This window comes from Sinocyclocheilus anshuiensis, unplaced genomic scaffold (genome assembly GCF_001515605.1).
Source record: "Sinocyclocheilus anshuiensis isolate Anshui unplaced genomic scaffold, SAMN03320099.WGS_v1.1 scaffold1287, whole genome shotgun sequence".
NCBI classification, from domain to species: Eukaryota; Metazoa; Chordata; class Actinopteri; order Cypriniformes; family Cyprinidae; genus Sinocyclocheilus; species Sinocyclocheilus anshuiensis.
This window is the reverse complement of record NW_015539958.1, coordinates 195,018-219,377: the sequence shown is the minus strand read 5'-3', so window position 1 is coordinate 219,377 and position 24,360 is coordinate 195,018. Positions and strand designations below refer to the sequence as shown.

General features: G+C 36.7%; 2 protein-coding genes and 1 pseudogene across 7 annotated transcripts in view; 2 read left to right on the top strand and 1 right to left on the bottom strand.

Moving 5' to 3' along the window:
* Positions 1-2,372, top strand: part of LOC107686995 (ADP-ribose pyrophosphatase, mitochondrial-like) — a 6,270-nt gene extending 3,898 nt beyond the window's left edge. For all 6 annotated transcript variants that reach the window (XM_016484126.1, XM_016484125.1, XM_016484128.1 and 3 more), the window contains exons 3-8: positions 178-267; positions 380-466; positions 641-752; positions 893-1,039; positions 1,505-1,589; positions 1,705-2,372. In XM_016484126.1, coding sequence (XP_016339612.1) covers positions 178-267; positions 380-466; positions 641-752; positions 893-1,039; positions 1,505-1,589; positions 1,705-1,850 — 667 coding nt within the window. In that variant the 3' untranslated portion in view covers positions 1,851-2,372. The remainder of the gene's footprint in view (positions 1-177; positions 268-379; positions 467-640; positions 753-892; positions 1,040-1,504; positions 1,590-1,704) is intronic.
* A 1,303-nt stretch (positions 2,373-3,675) lies between these two features.
* LOC107686996 (serine/threonine-protein phosphatase 4 catalytic subunit B-like) lies at positions 3,676-8,944 on the bottom strand (annotated as a pseudogene).
* A 1,122-nt stretch (positions 8,945-10,066) lies between these two features.
* LOC107687016 (ATPase family AAA domain-containing protein 5-like) lies at positions 10,067-21,210 on the top strand. The gene is made up of 20 exons (XM_016484155.1): positions 10,067-10,395; positions 10,624-10,698; positions 10,806-12,490; positions 12,573-12,651; positions 12,907-13,062; positions 13,180-13,309; positions 13,456-13,534; positions 13,653-13,834; positions 16,683-16,831; positions 17,014-17,167; positions 17,320-17,667; positions 18,807-18,903; positions 19,033-19,115; positions 19,201-19,331; positions 19,433-19,604; positions 19,695-19,871; positions 20,261-20,497; positions 20,575-20,639; positions 20,734-20,914; positions 21,017-21,210. The coding sequence occupies exons 2-20, from the start codon at positions 10,648-10,650 to the stop codon at positions 21,208-21,210; spliced, it is 4,350 nt and encodes a 1,449-aa protein (XP_016339641.1). The 5' UTR covers positions 10,067-10,395; positions 10,624-10,647.
* The last annotated feature ends 3,150 nt before the right edge of the window (positions 21,211-24,360 follow it).

Below are 24,360 nucleotides of genomic sequence, written 5' to 3'. Positions count from 1 at the left end.
TTTATTTAATAATTATTTTTATTTTAGTATATATTAATCAATCCTAAACAAACACTACAAATTTTCTGATTTAAAAGAAAATTCACACGGTGTATCACAAGAGAATTACAGTGATAATGATTTACCTGATGTATGTTTGGAAATATATGTATAAAAATCTATTTATGCTTTCTTTAGTGCATTTTCCCCACAGTTCAATTCTTTGGATGGATCTGTGGACAGGGAAAGCCACGAGGGCTCATATCGTATCCAGAATGGCAAACCACTGTGAGTCAAACATTAAAACACCAGATCATCCAAAATATTTCAATAATTGCAATATTTACAGTGCTTGCATTGCTGCTTATCAATGTCTTTACTCACTGTAAATCATTCTCAGTAATCCACATGGAAGAACTGGGCTAGAGGGCCGAGGATTACTGGGAAGGTGGGGTCCAAACCACGCCGCTGATCCAATAGTTACCAGGTACTAAAATGTGTGTCGGAATAAATGGAAACCAACCTTTTACATGTAATCTCTTTCCCATTGGACCGGTTTAACAATTCCATGCATGCAAGGTATTTTGTGTGTAATGTGGCAGGGTTCACATGCTTAAAACCCTCTTGAACACACATTCCAGTTTCCTGTGGTCTCATACAGGTGGAAAAGGGACTCTACAGGACAGCGTGTCCACCACACTAACTCTCAACTACCTGTGCTGCAATTTGTGTCCATCAAGAGGTTGGACTGTGGCGAATGGGCCATCCCAGGGGTGAGTATGAACCTCAGTGCTTGTTTTACATTTTCAGAGTGGTTATTTTGAGTGAGCAGCACCTGTGGGGTGAGCATGTTTAAAATCATTCTGCTAATATGCAAAAAAGATGGTTATGATATTTGTTGTTGTGTGTTCAGGGAATGGTGGACCCTGGAGAGCGCATTTCTCAAACATTGCAGCGCGAGTTCTCAGAAGAGGCATTGAACTCTCTGCAAGCATCTCCAAGTGAGAGGGAAAAGATCCAAAAGCGAATCACTGAGCTTTTCGACTCAGCAGGTCTTCAGGTAAGACCATGCGCTTACACTTCAAAAGTTTGGAATAATTACGATATTTAAATGCTTTTGAAAGAAGTCTCTTATGCTCACCAAAGCTGCATTGATTTGATTAAAAACAAAGAAAAAAACAGTAATATTGTGAGATATTATTATAATTTGAAAATGATCTATTTTAATAAATACATATATATATATATTTTTTATTTATTTATTTTTTATTTTTTTTTGGTATGCATAAAATATGCATATTTTATAATGCATATGTCATAAAATTTTGAACCAAGCAGCTTTATGTTGGTCAACACAGTGAATTTGTTTGACCAAATTTAACACAAAGTGAAAACTTTTTCACCCTCACGAAAAACAGATCATGCAGATTCCTGTTGCAATTACTGTATTTCACCAAACAACGGTAAATGTGACTGCATCTTAAGCATTGCAGCACTATATAACACAGCATATTTTTTCCTATAGGTGTATAAAGGCTATGTAGATGATCCAAGAAACACAGATAATGCTTGGATGGAGACAGTTGCAGTCAATTTCCATGACGAATCAGGTAAAAACAGTGTATTGATGAAACACGTAATAATATTTGGGATGATATGTTATTGGCTTATTGAGTAAAGTAGATTGTTCTATCCCACGTATTTAATTCAATTCTTTCCATCTAGGCAATAGTGCGAGTGAGCTTCCATTGCAAGCAGGCGACAACGCAGGTCAAGTGAGCTGGATTGATGTTGACTCCTCCCTGGCCCTTTATGCGAATCACTTGCATTTCCTAGAGACAGTTGCTAAGGAAAGAAATGCCCACTGGTAACAGAAAATAGTAAAAAGTGCTTTCTGCTTTAACAAATGAAGGAAATCTTTTTATGAGTCTAATTTGAATGAGGCATAAAAAGATTTGTAGCTTAGATACATAATTCAGACAGAAACTAGGAAAATCCGGCACATATTAATATGAAGTGTGTTGGCAGTTGGCACATACTAATATGAAGTGTGCACTGTTTGCCACAACACTGGCAAAAATTGCATTCTAATAAACCAAATGTTAACTTTTACAATTACCTATATGCTTTCTTAATATCCAGTAACGCATGGCTACTAGAAATGGAGGCATACAGATTAAGTTTTCCCGTTACACTGAACTGACCACTACTGCTTGATTAAGAACTTATCTATGACTCTTTCTGTAATAACCAAAAGAAAAAAAACCATCTTATACACTTATTCTGTGTTGTAGTCTGTTGTGCTACATTTCAATATTTTGAGGAAAATGATTTGGCGTAAAAGTAATTGATACCGAAGTGATTTGATTTCTTTTATTTTGACATACTCAAAAAGCAACTAGAGCAAGAAATATGAGAACGTGTCAATATGTTTAGTCTGCTCAGTCTGAACATCATGGACATTATGAATTTTCTCAAAGCCTGTTTCTTTTATACTTGTTCAAGGAAATCTCCAGGTTAAAAACAAGTCAATTGGCCCTCATTTTCTAAATGAAATAAATGGAGGTTACAGTGAGGCACTTGAGTCAAATAAGTACTTGCATTGGTGTTTGCAACAGATTTGATCATGTCAACATTAAAGCTTAAGAGTGACACAAGAGAGATAAATTCTTGACGTTGGTTTTAACCTTGCAAAAATTGCTAAGTATGTGCTCTTAGATTAGGGGACAGAGTTGTTGATGAGGTAGAAAGCTCTGTCTCAGAGATTTTCACTATGGCTTCAGTTTTTTTTAAATGATTCTGTGGTGACAAAATCATGTTTTTGATCATGATCTTGCCATCTGGTTAAGTTGTACATATGATTGTTGGTTGTAAGCTCCCATTTAAGAGATCTAATTAAGACAGTTAATCTAATTAAGAGTAAAGAAAAATCCAGTAAAATGATGACATTTCACCACTGCTTATTTGATCTTACCCTTTTTAAGGAATTCTTTTTGTGGCTGCAATGAATATATTACCCGGTGAATGATTTCTTTAGAGCATAAATGTGTTGTGATGGACAAAAACATTGTTTAAGTGCATTTTAAAACAATAAATGATAACTTACATTGTAAAACATTGTGCAATTTCTCCTCACACATCTTTGATCCATTTTAGTTGGCCACTCTGTAACATTAGTAAGATGAAAAACTTTCAGGTTACCAGTAACAGAAAAAAATATTACTTACTAGCAATAGGAATACCCATAATCTGCTTAATGTTGGCAATCAAATATCACAATATTTGGACATTAAAATGTTTGTTTTGTAAAATAACAGGTCAGAACCAAATCAGCTTCCAACTTTTATGTGTGCATCAACTAGATTCCATTTTTAAATCTGTGACCATTGAACTCAAAAATATATAGCAACTTTAGTATAGCAAGTTTTCAATGCCTTTAACTGAGCACCTGAAAGTGTTATCTTTTGTGTATGATCTTGTCTATGACGCCTTGCCATCATGATTTATCACTTACATCTTTACAGCCTATTATTCAAGATCTTGTAAATCTTTTAGGTTTGATTACAAACATTTTTATCAGTGCTAAATGATTACTGATATGGAACACCGGCTGTATAAATACAAGCAGCTGCATATTAAAAAATATGCTTGTTTTTGTAGATTTATATATGCAAATATTTAAATTATATTACTTATTTTATTCTTTTTGTTGAAAAAAATATCACCAGTTTGAAAATACAAAACTACCACATAATTAGGGACAGTTAAAACCGGTTCAAATACATTTGACAAGATAAATAAAAACATTTGTAATGAGGAAGGAATGTGAAGGCAATAAATGCTGTAACTGGTCCATTCACAGAAATACTGAATGTGCAGATAAAAGTTGGCCAGCACAAAAAAGAAGAAAAAAAAAGTTTATACAGATGTTGTTTCTGATGCTTCCAATTTTTCTCCTGGACTAGAAAAAGTCAAAGGAAGTAGTCAGCCACAGGTTTCTTAGAGGGGATGCCTCTGGTTTCCTGAGGTGCAGCTTCAAATATGATAAACTCCTTCTGGAGATGCTCATCAAGCTCCAAAATGGCTGCCACATTACCACCCCTAAGAAATATTCCAAAAGAGTAAATTAATTCATTCAAACCAGCATATTTACATATTAATGGTCACTGATACACACAAGAGTTACTGCACCACTGTAAGATGAGAAGAAACACACCTATAACAGTAGTTTGGAGCAGACCACACCGTTAACACAGTTTCATTGACATGCCACTTGTAGCCCTCCATCACCAGCTGATGAGCTCTGCAGATCATGCTGATATCATTGGCAGCATTAAACTGTGCCACCAACATCACTACCAAACAGATATCCAGTTCCTCTGGGACTCACACCCCACCCTGTGGTGTCTAGAGACAAGAAAAGAGAGGTATTAACAACATATTGATGGCCTTTCCTTTATTGTCGAATATCACAGTCTTCTTCACCTTCTGGGTCAGACCACAGCAGGTCACACATGGGTCCATCATGAGGAACTTCCTGTTTTCGGTCAATAGTCCTGATCTGATACAAAGTTTGAATAGATGGAGAAAGGCCACCATGCACACAAAATATCTGAGGAGCAAAAACAAGTGTATATATATATATATATATATGTATGATACTTTTATTCAGCATTAAATTAATCAAAAGTGACAATAAGTTTTACATTCATCCAACAGAGCTGTATTTCAAATAAATGTTGTTCCTTTGAACTTCCTGTTCAAAGAATAGGAAAAATAGTTTTCACAAAAATATTAAGCAGCTGTTTTCATTGATAAGAAACATTTCTTGTGAACCAAATCAGCCTATTAGAATGATTTCAGAAGAATCACGTGACACTGAAGACTGGAGTAATGGCTGCTAAATAAGGAATAGATTACATTGTTAAACATATTAAAAATAGAAAGTGGAAAGATACAGAATTAAGAGGACCTACCTTGCCATCAACAATAGCAGAGAGGGACAAATAGTCAAAGATCTCTGTGCAGTACCTCCAGACCGTAACAGAGCCATATTTTCTGAGACACTCGTCATAAAAGCCATACACTTGCGTGATCTGCCTCGACTCGTGATTCCCTCTGATCAGCGTTATTCGGTCAGGGAATCGCACCTGAAGACATAAATATAAAGTACTATGAATAAGAGCAGACTACAGAGTGTAGAACAGCTTTAACATACACACATTACAAAGCAAACAGGATTAACTTCAGGACAGATACTACACCTTTAATGCTAGCAGCAACAGAAAAGTCTCCACACTATAAAACCCTCTGTCCACAAAGTCTCCCATGAAGAGGTAGTTTGTCTCTGGAACTTCACCCCCCACCTGAAGACCCAGAGGACAACTAGAGTCAAACAACACAGCACAATGCATTGTTGTTTTGTTTATTTTAAGAAACTTGATCTACCAGTCCATACAAGTTCAAAAGTAAAAGTATTGTAAATTTAACAAACGCCATATTGCATTCTCAGTCGCTTACCCTAAATAGCTCCTTTAAATCATAAAACTGCCCATGTATATCTCCACAGACCTGAAAAAAAAAATAATGAGCTGCTTTCACAATTACATAATCCTATAAAAGTTTATAGAAGGTAATGTATACAGAAATACTCACTGTGACGGGAGAATCTACCCTCTGAACATTACTCTCTTCCACTAGAATCTCCCTATAAAGCAAAACAATGACACTTACAGCTAGGCCTGTCGCAATAATCAATATATCGACTTATCGCGCAATATATGTACATGACCTCAATAATTTTTGGTGACGCAATATATCGCACATTATATTTGCTTAAAAATAATGTCACCATGTTTAGTACATTCCACTTGCGCCTGTGTCTTTTGCAGCTTCTCGTACATAACATGGTGTAGTCATGAGGTGCTAGTTCAAATTTAAAAAATGCTTCTACAAAAAAAAAAAAAGTTGCATCTGCAGATATGATCTTGTTTAGGGATCTGTGCCTTTGTGCATACGGACATCTGACTGCTAAGTAATAGTGTGCACCCTTAATTTACAGAGAAAAGAAGGTCAGGAAAAAATCTGTAGATGGAAAAATCTCCATACAAGTTCTTTGTGCAGTTTTCTTTTTTTGTACTAGTTACTTTGCATTTTTTGTTAGAAAATGTTTATTTACTATTTATTCAAGTTTTTTAAGGTATCCAATATTTTGATACTTAATTTCCATGATCTAAATATTCTTAAAAATTAAAAGTTTGTTGTCATTTGGAAGTGTGTAGGCCTTCTTGCATTATTATGCTGTTACATTATGATTATATATTCAGTGGCATAAAATGGTCTTTAAAATGACAATAATATCGCTTATCGCAATTATTTCTGGGGCAATATATCGCACAACAAAAAATTGTTATCGTGACAGGCCTACTTACAGCATAAGTAAGGTAGCTTTTGAACATTATTTCACAACAAGAAACTGTATAATGATATAAAACTTGAGAACAATCAGCACCAGTCATTTAGATGCACATGGGTTGTGCATAGCGGACTAAAACTAATAAGTAAAACAAATGCATAATGAGATATCTGGGGCCCGTTCTTCGTACGTCGCTAACTCAGTTAGCTGGATTTGATTGTTGACGATTTGGCATGATCTTGGATTGTTTGGTTCTTCGAAGCTCATCCCGGAGTTGCTGTCATAGCAACAGGTCCTTAAGCTTAAACCTGCTCGGGAGCAGGCTTATTTCATGTAAACAGGATTAGATCGCATCTTTGTAAGCAGAACTGATACTTAAAATCTGTCCCAGCCACTGCTACTTTATTAGAAGAGTACCCTACTGATCCAAGGTAGTAATTTACAATAATAATAATTTAAAAATACAAAAAATATTATAATGTTGTGTAGTCATCATCTATAACACTATAGACACAGCCAGGTTTACTCGTTGAAAAATGTATTAGTGATGAAATATTTACTTTATAATTGTATTGGAGACTTATACACATGCTATAAAGTTAATCCGAGTCGTGCATTAATTTAAGTGGTGACAGATATTATGGGAGTGGCTTGATGGAGCGCAGGAGATGCAGATAACTTGATCTTGACCCTTAAGAAACTTTAATTAACGCTGTCATGTAACAAATCTGCTTCAAAGATTACATTAATTAATAATTACAACACTGAAATAAAACTGTAAAGCCTGTACAAATACAAGAAATCATGAATATAAATAGCTGTCTTGCCGCCAGCCAATCGCTGCATTGCTGATCGTGGTCTCCAGTATCGATCAATACATCTGCCCTTTTCAGGGAACATGAGAATGCGCGCTAATCTTAGACAACTTAATCCAGATATTTTAATCAGATCTGCAAATTCGTTTGAAGAACCAAATTAGCCAGAGATCAGTTATCACGATTAGATCCCGACCGATATATCATTTTGCCGATATTATCGGCCGATATGAGCCTGTTGCCGATATATCGGTATCGGCGAATATGCCGCCGATATGAAATTTATTTTTACAGAACATATATAACGCAGATAAAATGCTTGAAATTGTGAAAAAACCCATATCGGTCGGGCTCTAATCACGATTACTAGATCTGGAATCTTTCAAATCATCTCAAATGTATTAAGCGAGGTACGAAGAACGGACCCCTGGTCTCTTGAACACCTAAGCATTACCTCGCTTTGGCACACAGTGCCTTGACTTAATTTTCCTTGATAAGTTCACAGCGTCTGAGTTGCTCAATCTGTCTGTCCAGGTCAATGACATCGCCCATCATGACACACATGCATACACATTCACAGAAATACTCCTCAATGTGAGGCTGATAAAAACCTCTCACTGGCTCTCCAGTCCTCTGTTAGTCTCACAGAGACCACGAACACACTCAGCCTCCTGAGAAACAAAGAGACTATGAGGTTGTGCACATAATTGCACACACCGAGATGATCCCGAAAGATGCCAAGATGAGAAAAGAACTGTAAAACAGAGACACACACAACAAAATTATCATCAGAAACGTCAATCATATACAAGCTTGAAACTTACTTAAGACAAATCTGCCAGTGAGTCTTTTAGTGTATCAGTGTGTTTAATAATAATAATAAAAAACTCTTTTACAATAATATTAATATTGTTTAACTTAAATATTTATATTAAATAATACCATATATAATAGAATATATAAATATAATAATATAATCTTTATTTTTTTATTAGTTGGTAAGCTGTTACATTAATTAATTTTAAATTTGAATTTCGGTGTTATTTTAAATATTATTACTAAAAATAATACAACAAATTAAACTATTTTATTTATTCACTTTCTTGTACGCAACTTATCCACCAATTTTGACGAACCCTTTGCAACTGAGTTTTCAATCGAGTATCTTACAGTTTTATTGCAAAAATGATAATTTCCAATACATTTGCAAAGCCTGGTTTACAAAAAAAAAAAAAGTAGGCACAAAGCGGTTAGCGTGAATGCTAGTCATGCTGTGCCGTGTTTGTTTGAGTTTTCTGCTTTTACGTCTAAAATAAGAATTGCATTTCACACGTTGGAATGTAAGTATAAATACATATTACATACCTTGGGCTTTGGATTAAATTCGTTTAGGCGTCCGTTGTTTCTTTTGTAGATGGTACGTTGGTAAAGCGGCGTATGCAAGTGTGAGCGTCACATCAACAAGGCCGCGGCAACTGTTCGGCTCATCTTTCAAAATAAAGGCGCCTGTCGTTTAATTCGTAAAAAGAAAAAGGGTTAGTGGAAAAATCTTGATCTGACAGAAAATGTTAAGATAGTTATACTGCCTGTCATGATGTAATTTTTTTAACAGTTTAAACCTTAAATGTGGGATACATGAGGATATTAGGCGTAATGTATCCCTTAGTTCAAGTTAATTTCATTTAATAGGACAATGTAACCACGTTAATGAAGAAATATCTGTTTGTTCTCTTGGTCTCTTCCAGACGACTGTTACTATTTTGAAATGGAATGTCGTTTGAAATAGTGAGTCGGCTCTAAGAGTCGACTCCTTTGAGTGAACTATATGATTCTGCTCCAGTCCGAGAGCCGTTTTCTAAGACGGCTCTCGGCGTTGTTTGTTTAACTTTCTTAATACACGACAAAATAATAGGATTTTTTTTTGCCACACTGTTTGTTAGCCACGCGCACTTCATGTACTGACTCATGCTGCTTTGCACAAACACACCAACAGAGTCAACACACCTGCACAATGTGACAGGGTTAATAGATATAACAATACAACTGTTGAATGCTTCTGTTCTGCACACTGTAATTTAGTTTTTATCTGTTATGTGGCACACCATGTTACATTTTGAGTATGATTTGTTTATAATAGTTGTAATAAATGTGTTTTGGATAGTTCACTACCCTGACATGTCTTAATGTCTGCATTTACATCTGCAAGATGTATTTTTTTTAGAGTGTTTGCACATCTATCAGATGTCTTGAAGATGTTCATATTTTAGAATGCGTGTAAATCTGCTTTTTTTCTAAGATGTTTATCAGATGTTTTTTGCACAGCAGATGTTTCATAGATCATGCACTCTTTAGCAGAGATGTACCTGTGTGATCTGGGTAATAATGTTCTGTGACAGTGTTTTATGTATTTACGTAAATTAGGTTTTTGGTTTTTATACTAAGAATAATGTAAAATGATGGTATTTCGGAAAGGTTTATGGAGCCAGAGGCTATAAACAATTTGAATTTGTGTAAATCTGAATTACAGACAAGTGTGATTTGACAAAACTGAATATTACATGGAATTTTATAGTGTTGAATTTTATTTTTTGAATGGTTTAGTTTAATTACTTTGAATAATTTAATTATATTTGTGCACACATACCAGACAAAGGTCAAAAAATTTGGCTGAATTATAAAAGCCAGAAGTGGTCCTAAATAAAGAGCCGTTTGGGAGCCGAAAGAGCCGGCTCTTTTTGCTGAGCTGAGCCAAATGATTCGGATCCCTAAAAAGAGCCGGAATTCCCATCACTAGTTTGAAAAGGCGCTTTTTCCTGTTTCGGATTGTATGATGACACGGGCTGTGATTGGCCGAGCCGGCGCGGCGAAAGACCTCCGTGATATTTGGCGCCATTTGTCGAAAACAATTCACTACACTAAAACCTACATTATTAGTGAATATGCGCTCTCAACATTAGATTCAAATGCACTTCTGATTACATTTCCACGTAAGGTGGGTTTGGGGATCGGTTATTATCACATGTTATGTTTGTTTTTCGCCGGTTTTGGAGTGTGTATCGTTGTTTGGGAAATGTGTAGGTAGGATTACTGTTTACGTAAACTCGTTGTTGTGCTCATATTTTATGCACTGTACACTGTATATTTAGACTATGTATCAACGTGTCCCTCAAAGAAGGAAAAGAACCGGTGAGTGTCTGAAATGTTTATGCCTCTTCTACAAACGCATAGTTGACAGGTAAACATTTCATATTTGCGATTATGGAGACTCATTCAGAGTTTAACTGTCACTGTTATATGCAAATTTTCATGGTGTAAATATTTTTAAATAATCTTTGAACAGAATGTGGCTTGGTTGTTTGTGCTTGTGTTTAAACTCGTCTAAAGTCCTTGGTTTTGTCTGTTAAAACTATACAGAACTTTAGTTTTGGGGGTGAAACGATGGCTGGGGCCGTGGCTATGGCGTCTGTTATGGAAGATTTTGAGGGTCAGGTATGTGTCACAAAAAGCTGGTATGCTGATTTGGCAAAGTACTGATTTTCTATTCAAGGAACATTGAATGATTTTCAGCAGTTGACATTATTGCTCTGTTTCTCCAGCCGTGTAAGAAATTGAGGAAGGATGGTGATGCACCATCTGTCAAAACGATTACTAACTACTTTATGCCCAAGCCGGTGGAGAAACCGTTCTCACCACCACGTTCTAACAACATTATGGACTACTTTAAGAGGACCTCGCCTGCACAAGAAATAAAAAGCTGCCCTTTAGTAGCTAAAGAAAGCTCCCCGCAACCTTCAGAGCAAGTAAGTCGAGAAATCCCTGGTAAACCTATAAGAGGACAGGGACAGAAGCGAACCAGGAAGGCCAAAGACAGCAAGAAGGCCAAAGAGGAGGATGCACAGGTGGTCACAGATGACGTTGTCTTGATGGAAAGTCCCAGTGAATCAGCTGTAAATGAAAGCAATACTGCTGTCCTTCCAGCTCAAAACTCTGATAAAGAATCTGATGCGAGGAAAAATGCCACTGAGGCTGATCCAAATGTCCTGACGATTAAGAATTCTGCAGAAAGTTCTGAACAGAAATCCTCGTTAAAACAAAGCAGGAGGAAAGACTGTGCAAACAGAAAATCTGCTGTGAGGAGAAACCGAAAGGCAAAAGTTGGCTGTGAAGAAACTAAGGAATGTGATGCTGATGCTCAGGAGCCTGTATGTGAGACTAAATTGGAGGAAAGTGCAGATAAGAAAAGCAGCACCATCACAATCTCATTTAAAGACTTCCTGCAGAATCAAAGTCAAGAGCAGGAAGAGAGCAATGCGATTCCCAAGACTGATGCCACTGACACATCAAGTGAAGGCAACCTCTGTATCTCTGATCAGAGTGATTCTGCAGTCGGTCCTTTACAGGTATCACCCCGAACTCTCACGATTCAAGCTGAGGTGCATCCCATTTCCCCTGATCATCATGAGTCCGTCAAAGTTGCCAAGGAGTTAAAAGTTGCATCTATTTTTAGTAGAAATAAAAAAAGTCAATTAAAAGAGGACAAGAGTTTGTCTCATCTTATCCCAGAGGTTAAACCGGACGTATTGCCTGACCTCAAAAGGAAGTCTAACGTTGTTCTTCTAGAGGAAGATCTGGAACTTGATGTGGTGGAGTCCAGCCCCAATCCTAAAAGCACTGAGGCAGAGAGAAAGCAGTTTATGAATGCCTTTAAGCAGCCTAGTCTTGATGGGTTTAAAAGCAAAACCAACAAGGGTCAGAGCAAGCAGAACCACGTTCACGAGAAAGTACCGGAGGCAGCAGACAGAGAACACGAAAAATCTCTCGAGAACAAAACTGAAGAAAAATGTATTGAGGACAAAACTGAAGTGACCAGCTTGGAGCAGCATGAAGAACAGAAGAGCTGTCCTGGTGACAAAAAGAAGCGAGCTAGGAAATCTGGGAAGAATGGGCAAGCTAAGAAAGCTGAAGATGCACAAGCTGCAACTCCGAAACCTGAAGAACCTCCCAAAGAGGTCGGTAATGAGAGTAGCCCAGCTGATAATGACAGCAGTGAAAAGGCTGTCAGAGAGCTGAGGAGGTCAACCAGAGAGCTTTCACGAAGGCAGTCAGCCGCTGTGCTTAATACCGCACCACAGAAGAAAGAGAGGCAAGAGGACACAGTAAAAGATGATGAGACCCAAAATACACCCTCTCTGGCCTCCACCCCAAAAGCTCAAAGGTCCAAAAGGGGAATTTATAGAGCTGAAATGCTCTGCCCACCAGACATGAAAGGCAGCCCTATCAGGTGAGATTCACTTTATAATTTCCTACTTTAATTGTTTCTTGTGAAGTACATGAGACAATAAATCATCAATTTTATTCAATAGGATGAGAATCACCAAAGTATTTCTGTCCTCTGCTACAAAAGCTGGTGATTTTGAAATATCAAGTCCTCTCTCAACACAGGTAACTAACATTTATGATTTATGAATGTTATAAAAAAAGAATGCTATGTAATATTTTAACATTTTTCAAAAATACTTACATTGTGTATATAAGTGTTTATATAAGTGTTGTGTATGTAAGTGTTTTTGTGTAATTATTTTGATAAGAAATTTGTAATCTAAATTAAATGATGTTTTATTAATAAAAATAAAAAATAATTGTCATTAGCCGTTGTTTTAAAATGGAAGATTACTCACAAAAATTCTTATTTGTTAGGAATTAAATGCAGTTAAAAAAAGAAAACAAGCTAGGAAGCTGGTGCAGGAAGCCAAAGCTCTTCAGCAAAGTAAAAAAGACACTAATAAGGAGAAAGACACTGTACGACGTTCTTCAAGAAGCAAAGAGTCTGTCATAAATTACTGTGAAGATGAGGTAAGGGTTGGATGTGTTAGAAGTGAACTGGTGTAAATGTTTTATGCTTACAGGAACTGCTGCTAAAATTGCGCAGGTTATTCTTTAATTTATATAATTTATATGTCATTTGTATAGGATTCTATAGTGTTTTTGGAGGACAGCAAAAGCACTCCAGTCACCTCACAGGAAAGTGACAAAAGCCAGAAAAACCTTCGTAGTTTGAATGAAGTTTTGGGTAAAAATAAAACATCCAAGACTCCTGCAGGTATGTTACACTGACACAAATGGTTAAAATTGAGTCAACACCTGCTTTAATATTATTTTTAATAATGAATTAGTTTCATTTTTGTGCCAACATGGAAATTGCATTCAAGTCATTAAAAAATCCATTGATGTCTTCATCTTTTTCAGCTTCTAAAGTGGCTCTTCTGTTTGGTGAAAAAAAAGCTCTGAGACCGTCGGTTATCATCTCCATTTTTGATGACAGCAGGTATTGCGCTAATAATTACAGACACTAATTGAATTGGAAAATGCTCTTTATTTCTTTCACTTTCCCGTCAGTGTTAAATTCTAATAAATGCCTGTCCCCACAAACTCAACCCTGTCAGTCGAGAGGCATCAGAGAACTCGCAAGATGATGAACAGTTCAGATCAAAGAGAGAGTTTCTGAAGAGTGGCCTTCCGGAGTCCTTCAAAAAGCAGATCGCAAAGACAGCAGCCAGTCGAGAGGCGTACAGCCAGGCCTGTGCTTCTTCCCAGACAGTGGTTCATATCCAGCAGCGGGCTGCAGGTAAGCTGACAGATGTTGTCTAGATCAGTGGTTTTCAACCTGTGGGCCGCGGCCCACTACGGTATTGCAGGGGGGCCGCCAATTACTATTAAAACAAATAATAATATTGTTAATATATGTAAAAATGTCTAAGTCATAACATAATATCATAATTTAATATATATAATTAATTAACAAAAAATAAATATTAAACTGTTACTTTGCTTCCACTATTCGAGCTCGCTGATTGGTTTAAGAATAAACCGCCAATTCTAAAATATTTTTGCTGCGTATGCTACAGAACAACAGATTCAAACATGGATAAATGGCTGTCAACAGGGTCGCTGAAAAGAACAAATGCAGATGTTTCTCCATCTACAAGTAAGCCTGACACTGAAAAGACTCAAAATAAATCTAAAAGAAAATACAGTAGTGACTAGCGCTAGGCTTCACGTGTGTGGGAGCGGAGAACAAGCAGCTACCACTCTGCGTTGTTTGCTCAGAAGTCTTATCAAATGAAGCTTTGAAACCGAGCAAACTACGACGGCACTTGGAGACTAAACACAGTGAATATGTGTCCAAGCCTATTGAGTTTTTTGAGAACAAACTGAAAGAGTACCAAAGCAGGAAACAAACTATTGAAACTGCGTTCTCTGGCAACGACAACAGTAAAGCAGTGGAGGCATCTTATCGTGTAGCAAAGCTCATCGCAAAGGCTGGAAAACCTCACACAATTGGTGAAAATTTGATTTTACCTGCCACGACAGAAATGGTTGGCGTGATGTGTGGAGAAAAGGCCGTTAGCGAAAGCAGTTAAATCTGATTTCACTTTCAGATAATACAGTTGAGAGAAGAATAAATGAAATGGCAGATGACATAACTCAGAAGTTGGTTAAAAACATTCGAGAGAGTCCCTTTTATGCCCTACAGTTGGATGAATCGACCGATATAGCAAACCTTTCCAACCTCATTGCTTATGTACGGTATGTACATAACGGAGAATTACAAGAGGATTTCCTTTTCTGTAAGTCGCTGCCGACTCAATCAACTGCCCAAGCCATATTTGATATTTTGAATGCATTTATTGTTTCAAATTGAATAGATTGGTCTAAATGCGTGGGTCTGAGCACAGACGGAGCAAGAGCGATGGTGGGGCATCGTAACGGAGTCGTTGCGCGCGTGAGAATAGTTGCACCGCTCATGAGCTCCGTCCACTGCAGTTTACATCGAGAAGCACTAGCGACCAAGAAGATGCCCACAGATCTCGGATGTGTCTTGGATGAGGCTGTTAAAATAGTCAATTTCATAAAGACTAGGCCCCTTCAGTCACGTTTGTTTTGACTTCTCTGTGAAGAAATGGGAAGTGATCATGTTCAGCTTCTTTTACACACTGATGGCTTTCACGAGGCAGGGTGCTTAGTCGTCTCTTCGAATTACGCAACGAAGCACGGATTTTTTTATCCGATTCAAAATGTCCCCTTTCGGACCGCCTCAGTGATTTTGAGTGGCTTGCAAAATTGTCCTACCTCTCTGATATTTTCAATCACCTAAATGGAGTGAACTTGAGTCTTCAAGGCAAATCAGTGACAGCGTTTCAAGTCCAAAATAAAGTCGAAGCCACAATAAAGAAACTGGACATGTGGACCGGGCGAATTAGCAAATCAAACTCCGAATCGTTTGAGAATTTGTCGCATTTTTTTGACAGAAGAAGCCATGAGCCTACCTGCCTCAGTTACAAAGCTGATTGAAGAGCATCTCCAAGGTCTGAAGAGCCAGTTGCACGACTACTTCCCATCTCCAGATGTTCAGGTTACCTGGATTGAAAGTCCTTTTGTAAATTTGTGTGATGAAGCCGTCGCAAGTTTAAGTGCAAAAGAGCACGACAGCCTTATTGACTTATCTTGTGACAGTGCTTTAAAATTAACGTTTTCTCAAAAATCTTTGATGGATTTTTGGATTCATACTCTCTCCGAGTATCCTGATCTTTCTGACAAAGCTCTGAGGTTTCTGATGCCATTTCCGACAACATATTTATGCGAAGCTGGATTTTCTGCATTGGTGGCACTCAAGACAAAATACCGGAATAAGCTTAACGTCAAGCCTGATCTCCGCTTGCAACTTTCTTCACTTCAGCCCGACATACAGCACTTAATAAATGCTAAACAACACCAACCTTCGCATTAGGTAAGTGACAAAGATTGTAGTTTATGAGGCCAGAAGGTTTTTTATTTATTTATTTATTTTCTTGCATGTTATCCATTAAGTTTGTGTCATGGCTGTTGTTTTCAGATTATTCACACAATGCAAATTAAAAATGGTCAGGACTAGGGTTTGATCGCTGTTTTCTCAGTTCTGTGTTTCCCTCGTGTCTTTGTTTTTCCCTTCAACGCAGCAGCTGCATGCAGCGCAGCTGCTCATTGGTTTCTCGCCAGTTTTATCTCTCTCGATTTTTCGCTCTATATCTGCTCTCAATTTGCGCTTGTCACTCGAGTCTGACTCTAGTCTTGCTTTGTGCAGTGCTCCAGTTCTCTGCCGGTTTTGACTGCTCGTCTCAACACTGCTCTGCATGTTCCCTCCGACCTCTGCCTGGATCTGGTTTTCCCGTTTTGCTGAGCGGTGCCAGCCAGAGTTATTTTCTGTTCATTGCCAGTTAATTCAATAAAGACAGTTAACAATCTAGCTTCTGAGTACTCAGTTATTAACCCAACAAATAGTGGGGTCAGTTAAAAAATTTTTGCAGTGGGCCGCGGAAACGTATGTGTTTGGTTGTGTGGGCCGCGAGTTGAAAAAGGTTGGGAACCACTGGTCTAGATTGTGTTCTTTATTTGTGTGTATTAGAAACTAATGTGCTCATTTCTGTCCATGGCAGATTGTTGTGTTTGGAACCTCCAGTGGCCTACGAATCCCTTCCTGAGTTGTTTGAAGGAGTCCTATAATTTACCATCTGTGCCACTGATGTCTTTGGAGAAGTCTTTAGGTTATACTACAGTTCCTGCTAAAAGAGCCTTTTGCCACCAGGTTGGTAATCTTTTGGTGAAAATTGTTAGATTTATGTGTTTTGCATTTTTTATTTAAGACATTATCGTTTAAAAGTTTGGGGTCAGTAAAATATTTTTTTTCCTGAATTAAATTAATGCTTTTATTCAGTAAGGGTGCATTAAATTGGTCAAAAAGAAGTAACTTGTTTTTTTATCATTTAGATGTCCTGTTGTCGAAGATCCGAGTTTTCTGAGCCAATCAGGCAGCATCTTTTGGAGGAGATGAGAATCTCCAATCCCTCCTTCCCTCATCAACGCTTTTTTACGCAGTTTGTTAAGAGACGTGAGGACTACATCCTCCAGGCCTCTGCTTCAGGTGACTGAAAAATACAATTCAACTAAATTTTTTGTTTTTAGCTTGCAGTAAGATATTATTCTTAGGCAGAAATGCATTCATAATGAGACGTGTCTTCCAGAATGATTGACAGATTGTTTGCATATTTCTTTGATTTATATGATTATCTGTAGAACCTGAAGTTGAGTCTAAGGTGTCCTGCCCTGCTGGAACATCTAATGGTGTCGGAAGGAAAAGGAAGCGTGTGGATGAAGGAGGGACAACAGGCAAAGTGGGTAAAAAACCAAAGTCCAGTCCAGAAGGGGATGCCATAGTGACTGAAGAAAGTCCACCATCAGGAGTTCAGGCAGCACAGAATGTCTCTGACACTGTGCCGTCTGGCAGAAGTCGAAGAGGTCGGTCACTGAGAATAAAGCAGAAAGAAGAGGCCAAGCCGGCAGAGTTGATCTCACCTGTGGGAAACCAGAGTGATGCTCTCATTATAATGGATTCCCCTGTCCCAGAAAGTTCAAGCACAGGAGGTGAAAATTAAATACCTTTTAAGACAATCTTTTCACACTCTGAAAAGTTTTCTTCCTCTCAAAGCCTGCTTGAAAAAAATTGTAACTTTACAGTAATTGATTAGCATTAGTTGTACAACAAACATGAATTTACAATGAACAAGAGTACAAAGGTTTGGGGTTTTTGAAAGTTTCTTATTCTCAAGGCTGCATTTATTTGATTGAAAATACAGTAAAATATATTATTAGAAAGTATTATTACAATAAAATATTACAATTTAAAATGTTTTCTATTTGAAAATATATTCTATAATGTAATTTATTCCTGTGATGCAAAGCTGAATTTTCAGTATCATTACTCCAGACTTCAGTGTCACCTGATCCTTCAGAAATCATTCTAATATGATGATTTGCTGCTCAAGAAACATTATATATTATTATCAATATTAAAAACAGATGTGCTGCTTAATATTTTTGTGGAACCCAATCCCTTTTTTAGGATTCTTTGATGAATAGAACATTCAAAAGAACAATATTTGAAATTGATTTTTTTTTATAACATTACAAAAGTCTTTACTGTCACTATTGATAAAATTAATGCATCCTTGCTGAATAAAACTATTAATCTATTTAAAAGAAAATCTTGCTGACCCCAAACTTTTGGACGGTAGTGTATTTATAACATGGTTGGTAGTTTGTTCATTATACCTCGAGTTGAACCTAAGGTGTTGGATCCTTCAGAAATCATTCTAATATGATGATTTGCTGCTCAAGAAACATTATATATTATTATCAATATTAAAAACAGATGTGCTGCTTAATATTTTTGTGGAACCCAATCCCTTTTTTAGGATTCTTTGATGAATAGAACATTCAAAAGAACAATATTTGAAATTGATTTTTTTTTATAACATTACAAAAGTCTTTACTGTCACTATTGATAAAATTAATGCATCCTTGCTGAATAAAACTATTAATCTATTTAAAAGAAAATCTTGCTGACCCCAAACTTTTGGACGGTAGTGTATTTATAATATGGTTGGTAGTTCGTTCATTATACCTCGAGTTGAACCTAAGGTGTTATGAAATAATGTTTCTTAAACTTGTTTGCACTACATGTTTGTTTTTTGTAATGTGGTTGTTCATGTTTAAATTTCTAGATCGAGTGAAAGAGGATGTGCTTTGGACAGAGAAATATCAGCCGCAGCATTCCAGTGAAGTAATTGGGAATATGGAGCCTGTCTGGAGGCTACACAGGTTACTATGCTGTCTAGTTTAAACAAAGATGGTGAAAGATCCCATTCACTAATCGACATGCCAGTAATGAATATTCATTTTTTTTTTCTGTTAAATTTCTTCTTATTTCAATTTGTTTATTACTGTTAGCTGGCTGAAAGAGTGGAAATTGAGAGCTGACCGGGAAGAGAAGAGGAAACAGCAGGAAAAGAAGCAAGAGGAGGACAGTAATGGTATGTAAAGATGCTAAACGGCACAGTACTAGCTGTTTTGCTTGCCATATTCAAAAATCATTGTCTCAACTTTATTTCTATCCAGACTCCTGGCTCATAGGAGAAGGTCTAGATGAGACAGAAGATCGTATGTGTAACACTCTTCTTATTACTGGACCCACTGGAGTGGGCAAGACTGCTGCAGTCTATGCCTGTGCACAAGAACTTGGATTCAAGGTGTGGTTCATTTTTCAATTCACTTTACTATTTTGGGATTGTCTAGTGCCGTTCTAAAAAGGAAAGTATTTCTACCAACACTGTTGGTGTTCTTTCTCAAGGTATTTGAGGTGAACTCCTCGTCTCAAAGGAGTGGTCGTCAGATCTTATCCCAGCTGAAGGAAGCCACTCAGTCCCACCAGGTTGACATCCAGGGTGTCAACGCTCAAAAACCATCATACTTCAGCAATTATAGCAGCAACAGCACCACTATCAAAGTCGGCTCCTCTCCCAGTATGAATTTTTTTTCCCTTGATGGTTACAGAACAATATATACTGTGCATGACTTTTTGTTTGAGTTCTCAGTGTCTCTTCCAATCACAGGGAAGTTGAACTCCCCCAGAAGGGTTGTATCATCGCCCAGGAAGCCTCCTCTGTCCCCTCGAATGGCTCCATCCAGAAGAGGAGGCTTGGCTCCGACATCTCTAGCCAATTTCTTCAAAGCAGGTGGAAGGCCCACTGGCAAAGATGCAAACAGTCAAGACAAGAAAACACAACCTGGTAATAATTCAAAATCCAGTAATCCAAGTCAAGTGTTGCCAAACACAAATATTGAATTGATATTGAGATTTATTGTGAGCCGTATTTACAAAATTGTTTTCATGCTTCACGTTTGAGACCTTTCTATGGCATTTCTTGTTTTCTTTCTACATGCTAATTTAGTGCTCAAGTAACATTTCCTATTATTATCAATGTTGAATAATAGTTGTTCTGCTTAATATTTTTGTGGAAACCTTGATACTTTTTTCCGCTGTATCCTATGATGAATATAATTTCAAAAGAACAGCATTTATTTACTGTTAATGCTATGTATTTATTTATATTTTTTTAGGAATTTGTTTTCAAGTTTCGTGTTTGAGACCTTTATATGGCATCTTGTTTTCTTTTAGTCTTAAAAGCAAGTCGGAAAAAGTCTGCCGAAGCAAAAGAGGCTGACAGCAAAGAGTGCCCCATTGGAACATCAGCGGGCACCAAGATCTCCGCTGAAGACCAGGACAAGAGGACTGCCACATCCCTCATCTTATTCGAGGAGGTGGACATCATATTTGATGATGACTCTGGATTTTTGGCTGCAATTAAAAACTTCATGTCTACAACTAAAAGACCAGTTATTCTAACAACCAGTGGTGAGTAAAGTTGGCAGAGAACAGAAAGTTAGAGTGTGTGATATCTGTGCGTCATCATGGGACTTTTTTTTGCACAGATTCAAACTTTGGTGCTACATTTGATGGGTGCTTTGAGGAAATCCATTTAAAATCTCCTTCAGTGGTAAGTTCACTTAGTTTATTTTCTCTTTTGCCAAAAAATAGTTTCTCTTGTGTTGTGTCTGGTTTGTGACCGTCAACACTTTGGACTTTTCCAGGCAGATGTGTCCAGTTATCTCCAGCTGCTGTGTCTGGCGGAAAACATGAGAACAGACACTAAGGATCTGTCCTGTCTGCTGGACTGGAACAGGTGTGATGTACGTCAAAGCCTCCTGCACCTGCAGTTCTGGGCCTGCAGTGGAGGTGGACATCAGGTGCATCGGCCTTGGCCTTTCTCAGGTAAAGATATAATTGATTCTGGAAAAAGTTCACTGAGAACTCTTGGTTGTATATCATAATATGTGAATATACTTATCAAAAACTACTTGTTTCACACTGTAGAGCTCAAAGGGGATGTCAAGAGTGACATTGACCATCAGTCTGTCAAAGCTCAGGATGTAAATGAGCATGAAATACCACCCTGCCACACTGCATGCACAGAGTGTTTGCTGGGGATCCGAAATATGCAAACAGAAAATATTGCAGATTTGCTGCTAAAGGTGAGTGTTTATCTCCTAAAATATAAAAGCCACTAATGCTATTTATTTATTTGTTAAAGAAATTAATACTTCTATTCAGCAAGGATTCATTAAATCAAACATGACCGTAAAAATGTTTGTAATGTTACAAAGGATTTCTATTTCAAATAAATGCTGTTGTTTTGAACTTTCCGTATTTCAAAGAATTCTGAAAAAAGTTTCCACAAAAATATTAAACCGTTTTCAAAACTGATAGTGTTATAAAATGTTTCTTGAGCACCAAATCAGCATATTAGAATAATTAATAAAAGGATCATGTGACACTGAAGACTAAAGTAATGGCCATAATAGACGTAAACTACATTTTTAAATATATTAAAATAGAATTTCACGTTTCTATTCCACAATATTACTATTTTTACGGTATTTTTGATTAAATAAATGCAGCCTTGGGGAGCATTAGAGACTTATTTCCAAAACATTCAAAATGAATGAACAAACTGTTCCTGCATTGAAATGGGCATTAGGAATTAATCAGCCAAGCGGTGTGGGAACTCTGTGGCGAGAGAAATTAATTTAATCATTTGAGATATATAGATATAGATATAGATAGTGTACAGGAATTATAGTTAAAGCCCATAGAGAGACTGTGGTGGCTTCTGTGAGAAATCACTCTTGAAGTCTTGAGATTTTGATGCTAGAAGTTAGATTTTATTGTCAGAGACAACGAAGCCAAGAATTTCTGCAGAGAATCTGTAGAGTGTGTCTGCACCCTCTTTATATAGTTTTTCCTCAAGATGTGTTTATCACATTTCATACACAGTCCTTCTATCCCCATACAATGTACACATTTTACTCTCCTGCGGTTCTCCATACACACAGGAAACATATTATCATAATAGTAGAATAACTTGATTACTCTCTGGCAGTCCTCCTTGCATACAGGAAACACATGATCATAATATTAAAATAACTTGGTTACACACATTACACTCTTCTGCAGGCTTCCTTGCATACAAGAAACACATGATCATAATAGTAGATAACAAACATGTCTATATTCACATTGATTATACTTGATTAAGTCATATTTTGATTCATAAAAATCTTCTACAAGACCAGTATGCTCAATAAAGCCCAGGAGTCAAATTCAAAGTTCAGTCAGTTGACAGAGAGTGTACTGAATGCAGAGTAAATGAGTAAGAGTAGCCAGCCTCAAACTAACTTACAATACAGAAACTAGGACTGGGGGATATAGCTAAAAAAAATTATCACGATATAATGTTTCATGTCATTCGGTACCGATAATTATTGAAAATGTTTTATAACCTTTCTTAAACAAAGCAGTAGAATTTTTTTTTTTAATTTAACCACTGTATTTTTGATTTACCCAATTTATTAAGACAAACAACAACTTATTTTAGTTTTAACAGTCAAACACAAAATAAAATGGAAACAAATATCTCCTTTCTTATATTTTATATGCAGATTAAATAAGTGTTAAGGAAACATTTGGCCTGTCTCCTGAGGACACAGGAGGGTGCAATGAGCAAAATAATGCACCTCATTAAACTGTTTATTCAGTGCAATGAAATAACAGCTGTCTATAAAAAAAAGTTTTTTTTATAAATAAATTTATAAGTAAATTGCATAAACAATTATGAACAAAACAGCATCATGTATTTATGGCGCATCTTGTGGGTTCAACTTGATAGACTAACAAAAACATTCAAATGCATCTACGACACTTAATCACCGCATCACGTGCGCCACTTGATAAGGCTCCCTGACGCACACCGTTGCAGTTTTTGCATTCAAATGTGAAATTTTTTTTTTTTTTAATTCAACTAATATTCCTTTTTTTGATTCAGTCTCCTCATTGCAGGCAGGCATGGCACTCATGTGTTTGTGTGTTCTGTTGCCTGTCTTCTTGTCATTCATAACACGCCATTAAATGAAAAAAGCATGAAACTATCGTGCGCTGTATCGAACATTTTTCTATCGTTATCGATGATGGTGTATCGTCGATAAATACCGATACCGTTTTATCACCCAGGCCTAACAGAAACACTAGTACTTATAGTCATATGGATGATCTGTTGATGTCATTTCTAAAGGTTCTGATAGGTACAAATAATTCTAGCAACATCCAACATGGTGTTCTTTTCTTAAAGTCATAAGTCTTGTGAGGGCAATTCTCATCTGGGCAGCTGTTGATGCTCCTGGAGACTGTTCCTTTGGCATGGTCACATGCCTACCATATTCCTAAACAACCTCTGCAAATACGCAATTAGATAAAACATTAGATAGGCAATATCTTTTCCCTTCAAGGTTGAGCTGCAGCACATCATTGGAACAGAACAATACATTCACACGGAGCACAGAGCACTAATACAAACTTCTACACATGATTCACTGACTTAGTTTAGCATATAGCAATTAATGGTCCTATAAACCCTAAAAAGAACCATAAACATTAAGTATACATAAGAGTTGCATGTGGTGAGAAACACAATAAAATGCAGAAGAACAAAGTTCAAAATAATAACACTTTTTCTATCAAATATAACATTTGATTATTTAATGATTCAGATGAATTATTTCAAAACAAATGCATATTTATTCTCTGGAAGCTGGGCTAAATGAGTAATATATATATATATATATATATATATATATATTGTGTGTGTGTGTGCATAATTTATTATGCAAGTTGATATTCTGGTCATATATTTTTTTTTCCAAGCACATTTTACCAATTCCAAACCACATCAATCTCAATAACTATTATTTTGCATTTAATCATTTATAAGTGATATATAATTGTTAACAAGGGCTGGAAGTGAAAAATGCCTTATACTCAGGTGTGCATAATTATAAAGCAGGTTTTCTTTTATGGGTAAAATGAGCCAAAAAAGAGATTTAATTCACACTGAAAAGTCAAAAATTATTAAATGTCTATGAGAAATATTCAGAACTAAAGCAATACAGAAATGGCAAAGTTAAATCATGACCACTGGTCAGTGAAATGCTCAATAACAATTTTATATCACTCATAAATGGTTAAATACAAAGATAATAGTAGCTATTAATATTGATGTGGTTTGGAATTGGCAAAATGTGGCAAAATTATCAACTTGCATAATTATGCACACACTGTATGTATGTGTATGCATATATGTATTGCAATTCCTGAACATTTTTGAG

What these genes read in the sequence shown, in the direction of transcription:
- LOC107687016 (XM_016484155.1), top strand. Translation starts at nt 10,648, where the DNA reads ATGGCTGGGGCCGTGGCTATGGCGTCTGTTATGGAAGATTTTGAGGGT. An exon ending in TCCATTTTTGATGACAGCAG is followed by an intron (nt 13,535 to 13,652) that starts GTATTGCGCTAA and finishes CAACCCTGTCAG; the next exon opens with TCGAGAGGCATCAGAGAACT. An exon ending in GCAAGAGGAGGACAGTAATG is followed by an intron (nt 19,116 to 19,200) that starts GTATGTAAAGAT and finishes ATTTCTATCCAG; the next exon opens with ACTCCTGGCTCATAGGAGAA.